At 44.2% G+C, this 19,568-nt stretch overlaps 1 protein-coding gene across 2 annotated transcripts in view; it reads right to left on the minus strand.

Moving 5' to 3' along the window:
• The window catches only part of LOC107217449 (ubiquitin carboxyl-terminal hydrolase 48-like), a 58,954-nt gene that overhangs the window by 15,334 nt on the left and 24,052 nt on the right, over positions 1-19,568 (minus strand). For both annotated transcript variants that reach the window (XM_015654979.2, XM_046743581.1), the window contains exons 13-16: positions 17,533-17,642; positions 8,338-8,468; positions 6,711-6,830; positions 5,089-5,214 (exon numbers count right to left, since the gene is read on the minus strand). In XM_015654979.2, coding sequence (XP_015510465.1) covers positions 5,089-5,214; positions 6,711-6,830; positions 8,338-8,468; positions 17,533-17,642 — 487 coding nt within the window. The remainder of the gene's footprint in view (positions 1-5,088; positions 5,215-6,710; positions 6,831-8,337; positions 8,469-17,532; positions 17,643-19,568) is intronic.

Here is a 19,568-nt window from a genome sequence, read left to right on the forward strand (position 1 = left end):
GGTGGGTTCTTCTCCTCCAGGGGACGTCCCGAAAGTGAGTAATGCTCACGACAAACGCAGCCCCCAGCGGGGGCGTTCGCGAAGATCCCCACAGATAGGGTGCTAAGCGACACACTAAGGCTAAGACAGTCGTCGGAGGGTTCCCGACTCTCGAAATCGCCGCAGCCCTCCGCTTATGTTCTTCAATTTGCCACGGTCTTTCACACGCCAAAGGGTGGAATTTCAAGGTGCTCGGATCCACCGTGAGAGTCGGTCTCGATCCTCTCTCAACGCTTCCTCGCTAGGAACGACCGGAAGGGATAATCCGTGCTGGCCGGGTAATGCCGATCTCCACTTCTCACGATCCGTATTAACCTCGTCGTCGATATTTTACACATTTCGAAGTGTGCCGGAGATGCTGAGACTCTGCGTGCCAACTTCCCCTGTAGGCGTGCGGTTCGAGCAGACGACGAAGCGGCGGGCGTCGTCGGTGGTTACTTTTCAACGTGATTCCAAAATTAGCACCGACGACCACTTGTTCGAGAGGCAACCTGTAGCGACGCGATGAGCACGTAGAGCGGGTACACGAGTCGGCTAATGCTTCCGCGGTGTCGTTTGGATATAAATAAGTGCGACATTTGTCCCTAAGAGATTTTCGGGGGTCGGACGCCGGGACGGACGAGGCGCGACGCCACATGTCGTCCTGACTTACCAGCGTCATGTGTGCGATCGAACGGACCGAGAAGGAGCGGCGAGGGAGAAGACAGAGAGCCTGAGAGCAATAAAGACAGCGCGGCAGTCCGTGTAATCTTACGGTGGTCGCGCCTTGGTTTCTGAGGTTAGCATCAACAAACAGAAGCTCGGTTGTATAACGCGCGGAAGAATACGGCGGATGTCGTTGACGAGATAGCTAAGTGCTCGACTATACTCGACTCCCTCTGTAACCCTTCGAGCTGCGTCCCAACCTCCGACGATCGCGTCCGTCGCCCTCAGGCGTCGCAATTTAGACTCGATAATTCTCACCAAGATTTCACGTTCGACGAGTTCGTTAACCCCGACAGGTCACTGGGGGTAAATTTTACCCCAATCATTTTTCAAATTCCTTGTAGAGTCCGTTAGTCGTGGAAATGAGTCTCGTGGCGCCATTCTTCGTGCGAAATACTCTTTTCGACATTTTTGGCAGTTTCTTCAACTTTGCGCCGATGTTTTACAATACTTAAACAATCAATTTTGGTTAGGAAAACTGACAGAACTTTTTCTGCGATCCTTGAACAATACCGAGATATTTTTTATAGATTTTTAGAACTCATTTTTTAAGCAAAATATCACGTTTGAAGCGAATTCCATCCCGTGTGACCGTTATGCGATTCTACTGAGGTGTGACCTACTAGGATTAAACATTTGGTTGAATTTGGATGAATGAATATTATTCGTCTTAACTCCGCGATTGCTTGTACGTAAATTGACCCGTAAGTGACAGACCCTCGACCGAGGAGAGGCCTGGTTACCGATAAGACCCCGGGTCCAGATATTGGCCTCTTCACTTGTCGCTCGTCCGAGGGTAAGTCGAGTGGCAACTGTTCCAATACACGCATACCTAGCTAAGGTATAAAAAAAAAAAAACAGAGGGATCGGTAAAAAGTAGGATAAAAAAACTTCCCCGTGGCAAAACATAAATACCAATTCCTGCCCATAACTTATTCACCGTTTAGGACTTGCGGAAAACGCTCGTAAATCAAAGCATTTTCAGATTTCCTTTTATCAGAAGTCGCCTACTAGGGTGCCCGCACCGGTACTGACCCTTGGTCATAAATATCGCTATTAATATTAACTTAGGAGGTTTCGCGCCCGTCAGAGCGCGCGCGTGTCTACGTGTATACGTGTGGCTGCCGCGGACCAAGAATTTTTGAATAGTAGGAAAAAAGAAGAGAAAAGTCGTGAAGGTTCTCTTATACCCACGACGAAACTCATGCACCGCGGCACATCTGGGAATTGAGACGAACCGTGGAACTGTGGCGATCGTCGAGAAATGAATTTTCATCACGTTCTAACGCCGACGGGAAACTTCGGGGCCACTGACGATCGGTCGTTCAAAACTTGAGTTCGAACTATTTTTTAACCGATCGAAAAATACCAGAGACCGATGCCGAGATGCCGGATGATCTCTTGGCCGATCGGTGAACGGTGCTCGAATTTCGAAGGTCGCGGGCTGTCGTGCGTCACGTTTTGTTCAGTTTTATTAGAATCCGTGGCACGTATCGTCGATGGGTAATTTTTGTTGGGTTATTTGTTAGTAGACGAGTTTGTTCGTTCGTTCGGTATAGGACGAGGAAGGGACAGCAGCGTGGAGGAGAGGAGAAACGGAAAGAAGGATGACGATGCACAACAGGGCGATGTGCAGCGTCTTAATTGATTTATTTCTGAGAGAGGCAGGGGACTCTTCTGCATCCCGTGAACGAGATGAGCTAGCCAAATTACACGTCCACCTTACATACCTACGGAATTGCTGGATAACGGTGCGAAGTAAGCTTGACAGACCGGAAAATTCAGTAGCCAGAGGAATAGCGATAATATCTCATTAGTTTGGCCAGTCGAGAGTTAAAGTCTAATAAGAAAAATTTATATTTCAATCTCTTTCCCTTTCTTTTTTCTTCTTTTTTTCTTTCAATTGAAGCAACTTGTTTATTTCGATAATAAACAGAGACTGAAGAAAATTATATGGGCCGATACAGATAGAGTTTTCAGGCGCGCCTACGCATTAGAGTGATTTGATTTTAATGTCGAGGTCAACAGCCCACGTAATTGTCTCCATTACCTGCACGAGAGAGCGTGGTTACGTCCGAGACGCTCCCGGGGTCTCTATCCGGTCCAGGATAGAGTTTGGTTGATTTTTCTCAAACAAAAGAGAAACAAAATGGTAAATATTAAAGACTATATATATGCACAAGATTTGAACGGGGATTTCCCAATGGCTCGAGAGATTTATTTATTCCGTTACACCTGTGTATTATATAATTTATAACGAGTGTATGGAATCGGAAGGAGAAATTGAGTTTTCTTAACGTGGTCGCGCCGTTCAAATCTCGCGACCGTGACTAAATTATTTTCGACACGATCCTTTGCTACGTTTCACCATACCATAAGGTACGCTCACAAATACACACACTGGTGTATACAGAATGCAGGATGTTTCCAATTTTCTGTCAAGCCCGAAAAGGCTAGACTCTGATGTCTGAGGAGCGGTTCGGTGCGGCACATTTGAGAGGAACTCGGTAGCAGTATGAGATTCTTGATTGTCAGAAGGCGAGGGCGATCGGGATGAGATGGATGCTGGGACGGTGGTCAAGATGTGGACCGGCGATGGGTCGGGGACTGGAGGAGATGCGCGTCCAAGGTGGACATTCGTCACACAACATCAAAAGGGGGAAGCCGCCCGCTGTGCCCATACTAAAGTCTCGGCTCGATCAGCCATGAAGTCTCGTAGACCAAAAAAGCATCGGCCAATTTTATACATTTTTGATCAGAAAATGCATCCTCGACTCGTTACCCAACCCACGCGATACAGACTCGCTCGAAATTATGTGAAACACTACGCTGCAGGAGTCGGAGGATCTATCGGGCGATCACGAGTCAGGGTACGTCGCGCGAGATGCTCGTCATCGATCTAGTTACTTGCCAATTCGGTCTGTTTGATTTGTTTTTGTAACTCGGTAAATGAGCGCCGGAACGCCGCGCGATAATACTTTAAAAGTAAGTCGGCAGAGGCCAAGAAATTCCGGGTGTTCGTGGTTAGCCGTTTCGGAGTTGGGCTGCAAGTCATGCTCGAGGTATCCCGTTGAAGTCGTTGGAGATTTGGTGCATGGCTCGTGTCTGTCAACTGGAATTATTCGCGGTCCGCGACTTTGTGAAAATAGTATCCGTGCCTGCAGCCACTGGTGAACGTTTCACCGTTTCACCGTTTGAGTATCGCGGTGTGTTTTAACGGAATATAGAATTTTCAAGCAAGAAAGTTAGAAAAAGATCAGTTGGCCGTTGCGACGGGACGCGCGCGGTGCTCGGAGTAGACGCGGACAATTCAGCATTCCGACACATTCCTCCGGTTCACAGTTGACTGATTTTATGAAACTAGTCGAGAGCTCTGTAAGAGAGGTATATATTGACCGTTATACCGATTCCTCCGACGCTTCGCCAGCAAAACGGACGGATGCTGATCCAGTTTCGTATATGATACGCGTTACAAAAGATCATTCATGGCACTTCGTCCATTGACGCTTTTCTTACACGAAAGTCACACGCGCACACACAGACATAGTTCCGAGTCCTCGATGAATAACTGCGCATGGGTATTGGACGCAGAAGTCATTTACACCACCTCACGCGCAGAGGCGTATAGTACAATAATAAATTGAAATGATATTCCATAGTATGAAATCAGATCTGTCTACAAACACTGCAGCTAGAGTAGTTACATAAATTGTAGAAACTCCAACATATCTTGACAGCTTAGTCACACTCGGTGCAGTGTCTAGAGCAAAAACCGCCACCGAGTAAGGTAATAGGAGTGAGAAAAAAAAAACTCTTCGCACAATAACGCCTCGAGCTCAGACAGTGGTATTGTGCCTAGCCACCTACCAACTGACTGACTTCACACTGTAAAGGCCAAACTGTACGGAGGCAGACCGCGTGCAGAATTATTATCATCGTAATAGGCATCTACGGATAATTGTTCTACCACCTACAACGTTCACTAACTTGGTATGGTTATGGTATCAAACCGCGGGGAGACGAGTGGTTGGTAACTATAAACGCTAGCCTGTGGTTTCGTAGGTGGTGACAGATAGTTGCAATTTAGATTTAAGATCTGTTTCGCAGCCCTTTTGCGAGGCCAACAATGGATAAGTTACGCTCGTCGTTTTAAGATAAGACGCCGCGGCGGCGAGAAGAGAACGAACACCTAACCATTTCCCAAGGATTACTCGGAACGCCTCGAGATTAGAGCTCCGTTAATTAGACGGAAGGACCGCGTTACTATTCGAAAGCGTTGAAAGACCCCTTTAAAGTGTATCAACGATGATATCGTGGGTTAAAAGAATGACGGATCCTCCTTACCTTCAAAGTCAGAAGAGCGCCGGGATAAATTCCAAGGGATGCGAGACTCTGGTCATGTTCCGTTAGCTCGTGTTCACCCAACATCAGGTGTTGATCGTACGGACCAGCTCCACATATCTGCATCATCTGTAACGGGACACCAAGAATCTTGAATGCGAGATTCCATTTTTGAGAGCACGCGATCATCCTCTGCATTGCACGCGACACGCTTCCCCTTGACGTAATCCGCGTACAACTTTCACGCGAGATTGCGAAGCTCTTTCAACTTGCCGCGACTGATCGTGAGTGAGGAAAGGTGAAGACAGGAACGAATAAGCTCTGAGGGAAAATTTCTTAATTTTGAATATACGTGAAATAATTCGCGAGTACTCGTACCTTGCGAAGAAGAGGTTATGCAACTCAGGTGGGTTGAAACTTGTCGGATAGGGTACCGTCGTACCGTCTACTTCGGGTTAAAAGAAGGTACGGATTGACAGCACACGTGCGTGTTGAAGGATAAGAGGAGCAGTTGTGTCTCGGAGTTCGAAATTTTTACGAGCAACAGTTAAAAAACAATTTTGACTTCTAGTTGCTGGTGAACACGCACGTGAGTAATTGCTTAATTCGTGAACGCTCGTCAGTGTAACTACTTTTAAGTGTGACTTGGGGCTGTGTTGGTGTAAGCATATTCAGTTTCGTTTTACGAGTGAAACACGCCAAGAGCAGTAAGTACCTAGTGATGAGATGTGCACACAGTACGGGCGAAACTCTTAAGCTTCTTTCACACGGAACGCATCGGTGTACCTACCAGCATCATGCAAATCTGTGAGAAAACCTTGATTCGCTCGTACGGTGTTGAAATGAAAAATTAGAGTACCTACTTCGTTCGTGAGATAAGTGTAACGAAACAAAAATATCTTCCTTCCAACGACGGGAAAGAAATGCACAAGCATTGGTTTCAACTTCCGTCTACGAAGAGACGTGTGCGCGTCTTTAGTTCGGCTTCGAAGGAGATAAAAGTAAACCTGGGACGCAAACAAATAAATGGAGAGATAGAAGGGTAAAGAATGAAGGAAAGAAAAGGTATAGTAGAATTGCGAACTGGCGGACTGAGCAGGCGAAGGAGGAGGAAGGGAAGCATAACCCCGAAGATCCGAAGTGAAGTGAAGTGAAGCGAGGTGGAGTGGAGTGGTTGGTGGACTCCGCGAGGCCTGTTATTAGCGCAAGGTTTATGCTTCTTTGGTTTTTTGCTGTAGGCCCCGCGAGATGGTCCCGACCTCGTAATATAAATAATACTCTTAATAGTTTAAGCACACTTCGAGAGGCTCGCGTATATGCTAACCAGCCCGAACTATAATATATTTAACTACTTTTGCCTCAGTGAGCCAACCACCGGTCGGGATATAAAAATATAATGGTGCGAAGACTGCGAACTTGCCGTAAGGAAGCTGTTATCGTCAGATGGATCAAACGTGCCTGGTGCCACGGAGAAGAAAGAGGAATATAACTTGGGCCTACATTTCACGCAATATTACTGCGTGCCTGTGTAGAAGGTCCCCGTCGCTGATATTTGCAAAAATTAGTCGTATGTTAACGCTTCGATTCGATATCGTTTATGGCAGGTGAACGTGAAAAGCACTTACCATGATTTTCAACTCCTTCAGCGTTACTTCCGAGGAAACCTTCAATTCGTGAGAACCTTTGATTTTTCTCCGCGTCCTCGAGGGTCGTTGGCACTGAATCTTTGGCCTCTTGGCAGATATCTGGAGAGATATTACAGTTTTCAGAATTAGGATAAATAGAGTGAAACGGCAAACGTGAATAAACATTGTTCAACCAGCTGTCTCCTAACTATAATTACAATTAAATACAGAATACGGATACACGGTAAAATGGTTACGGACATAATTACAGAAAATCGACCAAGAAAACCCAGCAACAAATCGGCACCGCGTATCATTATCCTTATCGCTGCAAAATTTAATCCTGTCAAACAGTTTTTAAAGCGTCGAAATACGTTTCTATTTCTTCGACGACAGTACCGAAATCTTCAGATACTTCCTTCGCTAATTTCTACTCCCTGACCACAATCACCTTGATAAATATTTGGCATTGTAGCCCAATAAGTTCCTTCTAGTGCGACACACGATCAGTTAGATTTGTTGCAGTTTCTTAGTAGTGTCCATGGCGAGGTTAGAGAGAACGGAGGAAGGCTACAGTCGTCGGTACTTAAGAGTGGTCTTGTATCCCGAAGCAGGTGTCCCAGGACGACTTGGAGTCGACGGGCACTCAGAGATGTAATAACAATTATTATTGTGAAAGAGATGGAACCAATTTCCTTATCACCCACCATCAATCTGATGGTTCGCTCTGGTTTCTGTCTCTTCTCTGCCGTTCCTTTATTCCTATGGGTGTGCTCTCCGTTCCTCCGTTCGTCCTGCACTCCCATGACTCGACATTTTGCCATTAAAATTCATCGCACGCATCAAATATGTTTAAACACCACGGCACGCACAGAGCATTTCATTATATACATCGCTGTGAATATAGGATTCGTTATTTCATCATATATATACCCATACGGAGCAGTCTTGCCAATACAATTATCAATTCTTGCCGTCAATTTAGACTTCTTCATTTTCGTTTTCAGAAACGATTATCAGACTTCTTTCGGTTCTCAAGAACCCTGAGACTCGATGTGGCTTGACATTTCAACGACCGTATCAGGACATTATCTTCAAGGATTAATGATCTGTTTTTCTCAAGATAAAATTCGTTCAATTCATCCCTGATTAACGGTAATTCTTGATCTACACGACGATTTTCAGTCGTCAAATGAGTGCATAGCGATATGCAGTTACTTTACAACTGAATACGATTCATCAAATTCTCAGACATTGTAATGTGATCAAATTTTCATGGTACAATACCGATTACGGAATAACAAAGTCGTTCTAGACATGTGAGCTTGCCCTCGCGGTTTTCAATTAACCTTTTTAGATGAAATATCGTGTGTTCAACAAAATATTTCTTTCAATGTGGACAGTCAACTTTACACGTTTCGTACTTTTAAATAGACCTACTTTATGAAAAGACCAAGTAACTTACGTTGCGCGCACACATACAAATCAATGGTTCTAACCTAGCGTATCGAAGTCGTATCGAACGATTAGAGAGTTGGCCATGAGCAGGAATGGCAGATATACACGTATCGAGACAATATTCTGTGAATAAGGTAAACCACGATAATTCAGGCAACGAGGTACTCACCTCAGTATCGTCTTCCGTTTTCCCGTCCTCGCTATCGTCGACGCACTTGACGTATATTGTCGCCCTTTCGTATTTCAAGCTCTCCAACCGCTCCTGTTCTACCCTCGCCAGCATACAGACGGCACAGGGTTCTGAAAAATACATAAATTCTTTCCCGTTAAAATTTATCAGGGAATGATGAATTTACTGACAGTTAGCAAGAACCGTTAACGATAATTGCAATCAGGGAATCAATCTGTTTTCGTTTTATTAACTTCTCGCTGAGGGAGCAACAGGTAGGCATATTACCTACTTCTCGACAACTTTCCAAAACTCCTCTACATTCATTTATATTCATCGTTTTATCCGGTTAAAAATTCCTCAATTGACTCCCACTTATTCCCGGACCGACATTAAACGAAGCGTCGCCATGTTTTTAGGGCTTCAATGCTTTTTCGTTCGAACAAAGTAATCACCAACTATAATATTCATAGTGAAAAACAATGATTGTATGAAATACTACGTTGAGCTACTATCAAAATGCCATTTTTGCCTGGATTTAAAAAAAATGTCGACATTATAATTTTTTTTTAAATGAGGGTTTTAAGACTTGTTATTAATTATACCGTTCAACATGTCGTATTTTAGTATAACAATGAACATTAACTGTCGATTAATCACTCGTCGCTTTGTTGGGGATTAAAAGTTTTGTGTAGTTGAGCCATTGCTGAATTTTGAAATATTCCTCTTAGGATTTTTGTAATTTCGCAAAACGTTATCGACAAGTTTTAAAAATTTCAAGTTTCAAGATTTTATCATCGATCCGACTAATCAACATTTTCAGATAGTAAACAAATATACACTTTAGCATTTTACAAGGTTAAATATATTGATAAAGAAGTAAATAAAGAATTAAAAATTAGTGATATTTTCAATGAAACAGTCACTTTCGGTGAAATTCTCCAAAAAACTGTCTATCGGTAACTTTCGTATAAGGCATGCGTGTTTTTGCTGTGAAATTTCATTTCTTTTCAGCATGGCAGTCGAGCTCTCCAGAGCGGGGTGACAAAGAGCACGATTTCCTAGGCGGTAAACGACGTAAAGTACAGTAATCACCCTCGGGGAGCCTGGCTGACCCGTTCGCACCCTCGCCAAGAGGATGGACCCTTCCCTACACCTAGTTTCGTATATCCGAGATTTCATCAGCGAAGCCTCCACCCTGAGGAGCGTTAAGGCCAGCGACGACCGCATCGACTACTCCCCGTTGCCCGGAGCTCTTATCCATGTATAATAGATTGCTTATGGTGGTGATTAATACGGTAATTAATAATATAGGGTGACCAGGGAGTAAGAAGCGACCATTGTTACCGGCTGGACACGACAAAAACCGCTTCAACTTTGGCTACGCTAGCGAGCCTCGAGTGTTACGTCATGTTCAGACAGTTTTCCAGGCGGGGGGTTGGGAAAATGGGAAATGGGGTGAAATTGGATCGCGGTTGGAAGGGGTTCGGGCTAACCTGACGCATTCGAATGTCCGCCGCCTTCTCCCGACTCCCACCTCCTCCCTCTCCTAATTACTATGCCACCCTGCGATATCGGATAGGACAACCAGATAGAGCCACCGGAATCACGCGCCTGAGAAATACGGCGAATCTAAGCTAATAAGGGGTATCCCCTGATTTTACCTTTGCCGATCTCCACCCGTCCCTGCCTTCCTCTACCGTATTCCTTTTTCCATCCTTGCATATATTAATTGCACCATACCTGTACCCGTACAATTGTAACGCTAGTTATTTGGCTTTGCAACGGACGCGAAATTGGACATATAAAACCATTTGACGATAAAGTATAACTTTGTCGGATCGTAGTGAAAATTGAAGGGACGCGAAAAGTTGAGATCAACGAAGAGTTCTCTGTAAATAAGTCTTGGTTTAGTGACAATACGGATTCTTTAAATTCTTCATTTAGGGTGCAATTCAATTGTCGTGCCGATTTTCTCCAACTTGGTGAATTGCGATTCAGAATGGTATATTCGCAATAACGAAGGAAGAAGCAATTCCTAGTACCGAAATGTTGAATTCAAGGACCACTCAATTATCACTATTTACTGTTATCGCGTCGTAACGAGATGTCTCCTGTGATAATAGTAATAAAATCGAGTTCGCCTCCTCGTGCGAAGAGGGCGAGTAGTTGACGCACTTAAATATAATATCCATTCGGCAGGAAGATAATATATCTATGTACGCGACCGCGTATGGGTTTAAGGTACACGAAACGCGGTAAACGAACCGTTCCACCCCATTCGCACAACGTAAGGGTTGTATAAATGGAGCCACGGCACTTGGAAGTGTTATGCCAAGAAATGTAGCCTCGAAGGATAGACACTTGAAAATAAACAAACAGCTTCCCTCCGTCGCGGCGTCTACACGCGTCTGTTCTCGCCTGCGTTTCCATCGCCGTCTATGTCTCACTCGGGCAAAAATCGTTCTCGCATACCGTTACGTGGCTAGGCTAGTCGACGTAGGTAATCTAAACAGCGGTTATCGCCGCGCGAGGAGTTTCGCTAGGAAAACGTCGAAGGATACACACGTACAATAGGCCCGGTGCTCGACGTATTTCCCTAAAGTGCCATTGGAAGGCAGTCAAACCATAAAAGGGAAGTGCAAAAACTTTGACGGGACAAAGTTTGCCCAAAGCGTTTCGGCGGTCTTGGTTTTCATTTCAACCGTCCCGCGTCGTTCGGCAACTCCGTTATCCCGTGTGATACGTATACGTAAATGTTTCGTGTACGTACACGCCGAACAGCCGGAGGGAAATTTTCCGGCAATAAGCAAAGTAGAAACTGCAAAAGTTGAGGGAAAATTCGGACAATCTTACGGCGAACGGTTGACAATTTTTATACATAAAATGACGGGTCCGAAATTGAGCTCGAATCGATCGCGAGGGCCGAAGCCATGCAATCGTCGTGCGTGGCCCCCGGAGGGACGAGTCGATGCATCCAGATTTTCACATACAATCTTAAAGACTAATTAGGTATAATAAATCAAAATGTGGACAGACACGGAGCTGAGACGGACAGACGGAGAGACAGACAGACGGACGAATGGACGGGAGAACCGCGCGACTGAGAAAATCCTCGGGAGAATTAGTGAGGGGTGTTTCGAGGGAAGAGAGAAAGAGAGAGACACGGGTAAGGGCTGGAAGGGAGAAAAAGAAGTCGAGAGGGGGGGACGAAACGGTAAAACAAAAAAGGATCGCGTCATGGGTAGACGCACGGAATTGTCTCCGAATGCCTCGAGGCTGGGATGACGAGTCCAGCTGAGTCTTAGAACGATGGTATTTTAAGTGTGTATAACTATACAAGTTGTGTATGGATCATAAAAAGACGCTGCAGCTCCGTCGGCGAACTCTCGAGACCTAACCGAAATTTCGCATGAGACGTGAAAATTCCGGAGTAACCCCGTTAAAAGTGGCGAAACACAGTTGCGAAATACGCATCGAGAAAAATTTTCATTTTTTTAGTAACCATGCAGTCATTGACTGTGTCAGTTTTTCACTATAACCAAAAAATACAGTCTTGGGTATAAAATAAAAACCACTTTTGTAACCGTAACCAGAGAATCTAATTCGTCTTACTATTCTTTTTTTTATCATGATCATTCGTATGATATTTTCTTGCAACTGTTGTGACGATGTGATGTTTATGCAATAACGAATGGATGTTTGCTCGTGCCTTGTTCAATTAAAACAATCCAGTATTAAACTGAAAATAAAAAAATAGTTTGAATGTTGCAATAACCCGAAAACGCAGTATCAACACTTATCATAATCACACTAAGTATTTGCTTACGCCACCATTGTCGCGCACATTTCACTAGAATTTTCTGGTAACTATATACAACAAATGAGATTATCCTAAGTGTGGTCAAACCGTATCGCGTATTACGAGCGTATCCAGCAAGCCCGGGGCACAAATCAAACTGGCAATTCCAGCGGGGCCTGGAGAAGGCGGGGCGTAGTGTCCTTCCTGTATCACAAAACATATCTCGACAAAGGATTAATATTCGGATGGCGTTTAGATTTAGAACACAAATTTGTAGATTAGTTTCCTCTAGGAAGTGCGGTCAGGCGAGATTTAGCCTCCCTGCAGCTCTGCCACGAGAAGGTGGTGCCATCGCCGCGACGCGAAGCGAAGCGACGGTACGGAATGGGGTGGTCAGTCGGCGATATTTGTTACCGCCACAAGTGTTACGGACAAGTATCAATTTATGCATTAGCTAAGTGTACCGCTTCCATAACTTCCCTCTTGATTCTCAACAGACTTGCTAAATTGATCGGCGTAATTTTGCGCCCTCGCGACTGACGAATCAGCAATGATCTCCGTTTAGTTTAGTGTCGGACTACGGACGATTTTTCCAAACACGAAACAAACCTCTTGAAAGGTGAGGATGAAATTCAAAAATTCGGTCAAAGCACTGCTGGGGAAAGTAAGTTTTTCAAGAAGTATCACGAACTTTACGACAATTGACGAATGCTTGTAGTATAAAGAGCGTTGTAGTGATATTAATAATTGAATTCGATGATAATTGATACCTAATTACAAAACAATTTTACACTCATTGTCGTAGTACATCGTTCGAAACCGTGACTGCTTCTCAAAATGAAACACTGCGAAAACTCGTTACAACACTACCGATTTGCCAACTCCCTCCGATATATGATTATATGAAAATTCTTTTCAGGATTTATTTGACAAGACAATAATCAGCTCGGGAAGTAGTCTATAACTCCGTTTCTAGTACCCACTTCCTTTTCCTTTCCTCCTGAAACTTTTTTCTTCGAGTAGCGATAGTTGTTTCCACACAAAAGTGACGGCAAGGCTTGAGTTGAATTCCGTAACTTTCGTACCGTCGAAGTACAACGTACGACGGGATGAGTAACGTATCCGTGACCGGACGAGGACCACCCTCTAAGCCCACAGACTCGTTAGCAGGTCCGTATCAGTCACCAAAACGCAGCCCCTAATTTTTTGTGACGCGAGGTTAGCCCGGCTTTGGTTAAGTAAGGTTAGGTTGCCCTTAAAATAAGCCAAATTGTCTGTTTGCTCTCGACATCTCCCGTTGTCCCTAGTGATTTCGTCCGATGTATACGCGCGACGTTGGCAATACCAATGCATGTTTAAACCGGGAAAACGTTTCCAATGGTTTCAAACGAAAACTAACTTCGCAACGTGTAACGAAAGCGTCTTACCATTCCGATCATCTCCGATATCTGGTCATAGATCTTAGACTTGACCCTTGGCAAACGTCTTCATTTTCCGACAACCGGCAATGATAGTCGGTTGTGGAGTGGAGAAAGCGTCCGAAACTCCGGGCCGTCGGACGAGAAGAGAACCTGCGGAGGAGGACGGAACGGATCCAGTTGAAGCTGACGCTTTGCAATTCAAATGGGAATGCGATAGGCCAACGCCGCATTTGACAAATACTGCAAAAAATTGGAACGCAAAGATGGACAAGACAATGGGATGTTTAAACCGGAGCAGTATTATCTTTACACAGTGTTTTAGCTCCGACGACACTTCGAGACGTACTCCTCGACCGCTCTGTCATCTCGCCTGAAAATTACCTCGAGCATCCGGGGCAGAAATTTCCGGAGGATTTCCAAGCCGGGAAAAGGGATTTACGAAATAGAAATTATCACGAAACTCGGATCAAATAAATCCAATTCCAACGTTGTTCCAGGTAACGCGCACGATCATCGAATTGTTTCGTACGGCTTCCTTCCACGTTTTTATCTCGAGTTATAACCACTCGGGCAACCGATTGTTCCGACGAGTTAAGATCGGATACCCAGAAAGGGTTTAACTGCTTTCTAAGTAATAATGCAGCTAGCGCGGCGTGCCTATACCCCCATAACCTTTGATTGCTGCTGAATTTTTCCAAAGGAATGGTCGAGAGCAAGAGACAGAGGGAAAAAACGACTGGCAACAATGCGTCAACCGTAGAGTTATACTGTCTTCGATGGAAGCGCACCTGCCGTTGTTGAAATGCATGCTGAAAATATCGTGGCGATAAGTATACCGATAACAGCGCTGAGGTCGAACTTTTTTTCGTTTCTTTTCTTTTTTTTTTTTTACACAAACACCAAAATACATGCAGCAGGCATAAATCGAATGACGTAGATCGCGACGAGAGTCTTCCACTCCGAAAACCGTTAAGGCGCGTGGAATAACTTGTCTTTTGAAAGTCCCTTAAGCACGTTTTATCCTTGTTTTATCTTATTCTCTCCGCCCCATAGGCCCTTCTAACACACGAAGCGCGCACCCCAAGTCGAGCATCGGTCATCCGAACGCACCATTTAATCCCAGTCGAAAGCCACCCCCCGCTGACCGAGCTAGGAAGCCGTCAACCCCGCGAGGCAGGGGCAGAGAGAAGAGGAAGAGGATTTCTCTCGGACGGGATAAGGGGCCGTCGGAAAAGGCACTAATTTGCTCCTGTGAAATTGTCCTGCAACGTTTATATCTATCGCTTTCCGGCCCGGGGCTTTCCTCCCCTAAATACGCTGCAGCTTTCTTCCGTACGTTTGACTTTCGAAGTGTTCGCGGTATCGCCGCGCAGCTCAATTTAGATTAGAGAGTCCGAATGGTGACGCGGGGTGATTAGGAATGATTTGCGCCATTTTTGAAATTAATACAAAGAAATTTCGAGGTTCACATAACACCCATATTTTTCAATAAAACAAACTACTTAACCGGGGGAAGATAGAAAATTGTTTGAGAGGTAAGATCGGGCCGTTAATTGGAACTTCTGCAGAGTTTCGTAAACGAGATAAGCATTTTCTTCGTAACGATAAGGTAACGAAAGGTAAGGGGGTCTTCCTAACTAAGTTTGCATCAGCGTTAGCTGGATCTCTTGCAGGTAAGAGGATTACGTATAGACTTTGTTGTGGTATTTCAAGATCTTCGTTACTGAAATAATTATTCTAAAATGATCTTATTCCCGCTTATGCCGTAGTTGCGACGACAACGAATTTCTAGAATTCCCTTAGATGTTAACCACTTCTTAGTGAATTAGCTTTAAAACTGATTGTGAGCATTAGACGAGTCCGGGTCCCTCCGTGTTCGACTCTAGTTAAGATGAACACTAAAGCTGACTTTGATTAACGCGTCGTCGGTTACAGGTAATTGGCTTTCCTGAACTCAACAACTACGCAGAGTCACCGTAATATTTTCAAATTCCTAATCAGCACTAGAATAGAAATGTCAAAAATTATTTCTGTTTAGACTTCGGTATACGTTTCTTCAAATTCAATTATCCAAGGTTCAAACTTTGGCCGATGTATCAGCCTGTACTACACCTCATAGGCTGATTCGGTGACTGCATAGCGGAAGCTTGGATATGAGCCGGCCTGGGGCTGAAAGAAAACGTGATAAAAAAAAAAGAAGTCGAAGGAAATCTGTCGGGGCCACTATTGCTCGAGGCTGATATCAGGATCGAACATTAATCTTTCATTCATGGGGTGACTTCGGAGTTATGAATGAAACTTGTGCCTCCTTTTAATATATCCCTGGGCTCATTTTTGCTAACGTGAATTCGATTTTGATCGAAGACGCGTGAGTTCACGTCGACGCGTTATACCTTCCGCAGAAAGACTGACCAGCCTATAACGCTCGCTACTAACCGGTGTTTGACAATAACGCGCGACTAGCCTGAAAGGGTAGCAAAAATGATAATAGGAAGACACTCACGCAAGGCAAGAGGACATATTTATCAGCACCGTCGAGACTGTCTCGTTGAATTAACTCTTCGTGTTTTGTCCTCGAAAATTACAAATGATCGGGTTATTGCGTACATTTGCTTCAACGAAAGGGTCCCACCGGCTCGATCCTTCGTTCGCTATCTGCTCTCTGGTGTACGCGGATCGTATTAACGACGCGTGGTGCATTATGCTTATTTTCACAATGGGCAGCGCAACTCACGAGCACCTGACCGACACACTGTGGGTGGATATGAGGGATGCTTTTCCCAACAGATAAATACACCTATAATCGTCACGCGGAAGTTCCGGGTAGCTTCGAGTCTCCTGATTGCTTTAATCGTCGGTTGGCCGACGGTAAGTACGGATCTCGAGAGGTTTGGGAGAGGTGTGATATAGGAGAAGGAAGTGCAGGAGAATCGGGGGTTTACTTCCGGGTTCGCTACCGCCGACTTTATGCTTCGAGAAGTTTTTCTCTCGGTTAATTTTCAAGAGATACTTCTTAATTATAACGAGACACTTTGAAGGGAGGAACCGCCTAAATTGTCACCGTGTCTGACGAGGACTTTATGGAAATGACGCTTAATGTCTTCTGGCATTATCCCTACAGCTACGTCATCTTGTGTAGGGTACGCGGGGACCTCGCCGTGTACTTGATACATACGTACGTACATACTTAGCATGCACTTTGGTAAATGCTCGAAATAGGAGGAGGAGGAGACGGTGGCTACGTAACAATCTAGACGAGTATTTACATAATGACACTTGAATTAGCCTGAAATTAATTGCCGATAAGATCGAAATGCCCGGAATACAAAAGTCATTAGTTATCCCGGCCGAAACCTTGCGATTAGACAAATTGATATGTTAATTTCACCCTGGGATATACTCCAACGTTCGAGTTGATATGTTAATTCCTAGCTTGGACATGTATTTCAACCATTTTTTTCTAATTTTATTTCTCAGCATTTCGCGTTTTCTTTGCGTCTCCTCAAAACATACATACATACATTTCGTTTTTACTTCTTCAAGAAGAAGCAAAGCAACTACTGCGACTTGCCGAACCTTATCGAAATCCTGAATCATTACGAGTACAAACTTAATTCCTTGCAGTGAAAGAAATCCACCATAATTTGCCACCATAAATATTCTTCTACGCAACAAACGAGGATATCCGTCAAACAAAACTATACGTTGGTATATAGCCGTGTACCAACGACTGCAACGTCTGACATTCAAGAAACGCATAATTAACCTTGGACTATGTATAACGTATAATGCAAATCGTGTCAGATTTATCGACGAAACGGACCAAAATCAAGTGGCGAATATCAGAGCACCGTTCTCGATATTATTGGAAAGCGATTAGATTAATTTCTGCAAGAAGTTTTGGTGACTCATCGCGTGGAATTCGAAGCTTGCGTACAACACGAATGGCGAAAATTAGTCCATTCAACTCACCGGGGACCGAGATTATCTGGCGCTCGCTGTTCCTTCTGAGGGTGATGGCGTGATCGACCTGATAATGCTGCGTCAGTTTGACCCACTCCTCGGTATTCACGATGCTGAATCTGTAACAAAGAAAAGTTTCGTTGCAGATGCTGGATCAATCAATGGCAGGCTGCAGGTGCAGCTGACGATAAAACGCGAACGGCGATAAATGAACCGGTGGAATTCACACCCTGCGAAGGAATTCTCAATTTTCCTAGTTTACAGTTTAGATCGAGGCTAGGAACGGTTTTTGCCATACCCCGTCCTTAATTATACCGCAAATTAGAAATTTCTTGCAGACCCAGAGACGGACGCGGAGTCCTGGCTTTTTGCTCCGCAGATCGAAACCATCTGCCCGTGGAAGCGTGGATTTTAACTTTGAATTCGCTGAATTATTTCCACCAAACGAACCGGAGAAGGTTAAAAAGGTTTTTGGCACGCTGGTTGAATTCGTCGTTTGAAACAATCTGTAAGGTATACCCTACGCGAAATCCCGTAAGGCCTATTCTTAATTTTCAACAGATGCGCGATCAGTTCGAGACACGGGTTAACGATACTTGTGCGCATACATAAATACGTATACACGTATCCGAATCTCTTGTACATATATATGTTTTCATTTTGTAATTAGCTATGCGGCATTAATTTTCATTCAGCGCAATATGCCGTCGCGCGCGCGGTCTCATTTGAATTTTCCCTTGACAAAAACAGTTGACGAGCATATTGCCGCATATTTGCCTAACGGTTGAATGATGAGTGGCAAAAACTTGTTAATTTAAACATTATCGATCTTCGTTTAAATGCACTCGAGGAAAATAAAATTTACATTATGCATACCCCGATCGACGGATATTACCTATCTCTACCTTATAACCTATCTATCGTACGCTTGTAGAGATTCTCGTTTTTATAATACATGCAAGTATTTTACGAAATTTCCTGTTCTTATAGCGTTTGCATAAAAAAAGAAAATTAACCGACGGAGGAGAGAAAATTAGTTTAACGGAATGATAAAATGATTTCTTCATACGAAAATACAGAACGTGTTTTTAGAAAATGAATTGTTTCTATTTATACGTGAAAAACGGAGCTAATATGTTTAAAAAAAAAGAAAAAAGAAATCTGTACGAGTTACAGAACTTTGATAGATGAAAAAAAATTGCTAACCATATAGATCCTCAAAAGTGTAGTACTTTTAAAAATTAGAACACATTTATATACCACTAGAGAAATTTAAAGTTTTTCCTGTTTCTATCGCTTGAAAAAAAGTTTGATCAAACATACAGCGAACAACTGAGTCGAAAAATTTGGCTAAAATGTGTACAGGCGAAATTCTCGGTCTATTTGCTAGTCGCGGTACGTGTCACGTTATATGTACACAATACGGAGAGAGTGAGAGGACCTTTTTCGTCCGGTAGTTATGGGTAGAAAATTCCGGATTTAAACGTGAGCGATGCGGTGAAAAAAGTTGTTCAATTAAGCATCACCGCGTGCATGGATCGAGGAAGGCGGCGGTGCAGAAACGAACCGTCCGTATTATACGATCCTTGGATAACATACAGCGGACGTACAATACGTGCACATGCATAATAAATCCGTGCGCGTATACATTCAAATATATATATATATATATACATGCATAAACGTACAACATCATATATAGTAATATATAGGCATATGAGGGGCGCGGGCGGGGAGAAATGATTTTTTAACGGTGTTCAGCGAAGTTGGCGAGACCGCGACTTGGCCTCGGCATCCTCGTCGCTATCTTAGTCCGATAGTGGACAATGGCTTGGCATAATGGTCAGGGGTTGCCCCCGAGGGCGTGCGGGTGACACCAGTGCGTATCCATCACTGGGAAGCGTTTCGTTGGGGTGGAAACTTGGTCCTTTCACTTTATAATACAGCGCGTGTGTCTCTCTCAAGAAAATCCGCGGGCATGCAAAGTGTTTCTAGTCGTTGGGTTACGGCATGGCGGCATGGCAAGGAGGGAAGAGTCAACTTCT

Source organism: Neodiprion lecontei, chromosome 6, assembly GCF_021901455.1.
Source record: "Neodiprion lecontei isolate iyNeoLeco1 chromosome 6, iyNeoLeco1.1, whole genome shotgun sequence".
NCBI lineage: Eukaryota > Metazoa > Arthropoda > Insecta > Hymenoptera > Diprionidae > Neodiprion > Neodiprion lecontei.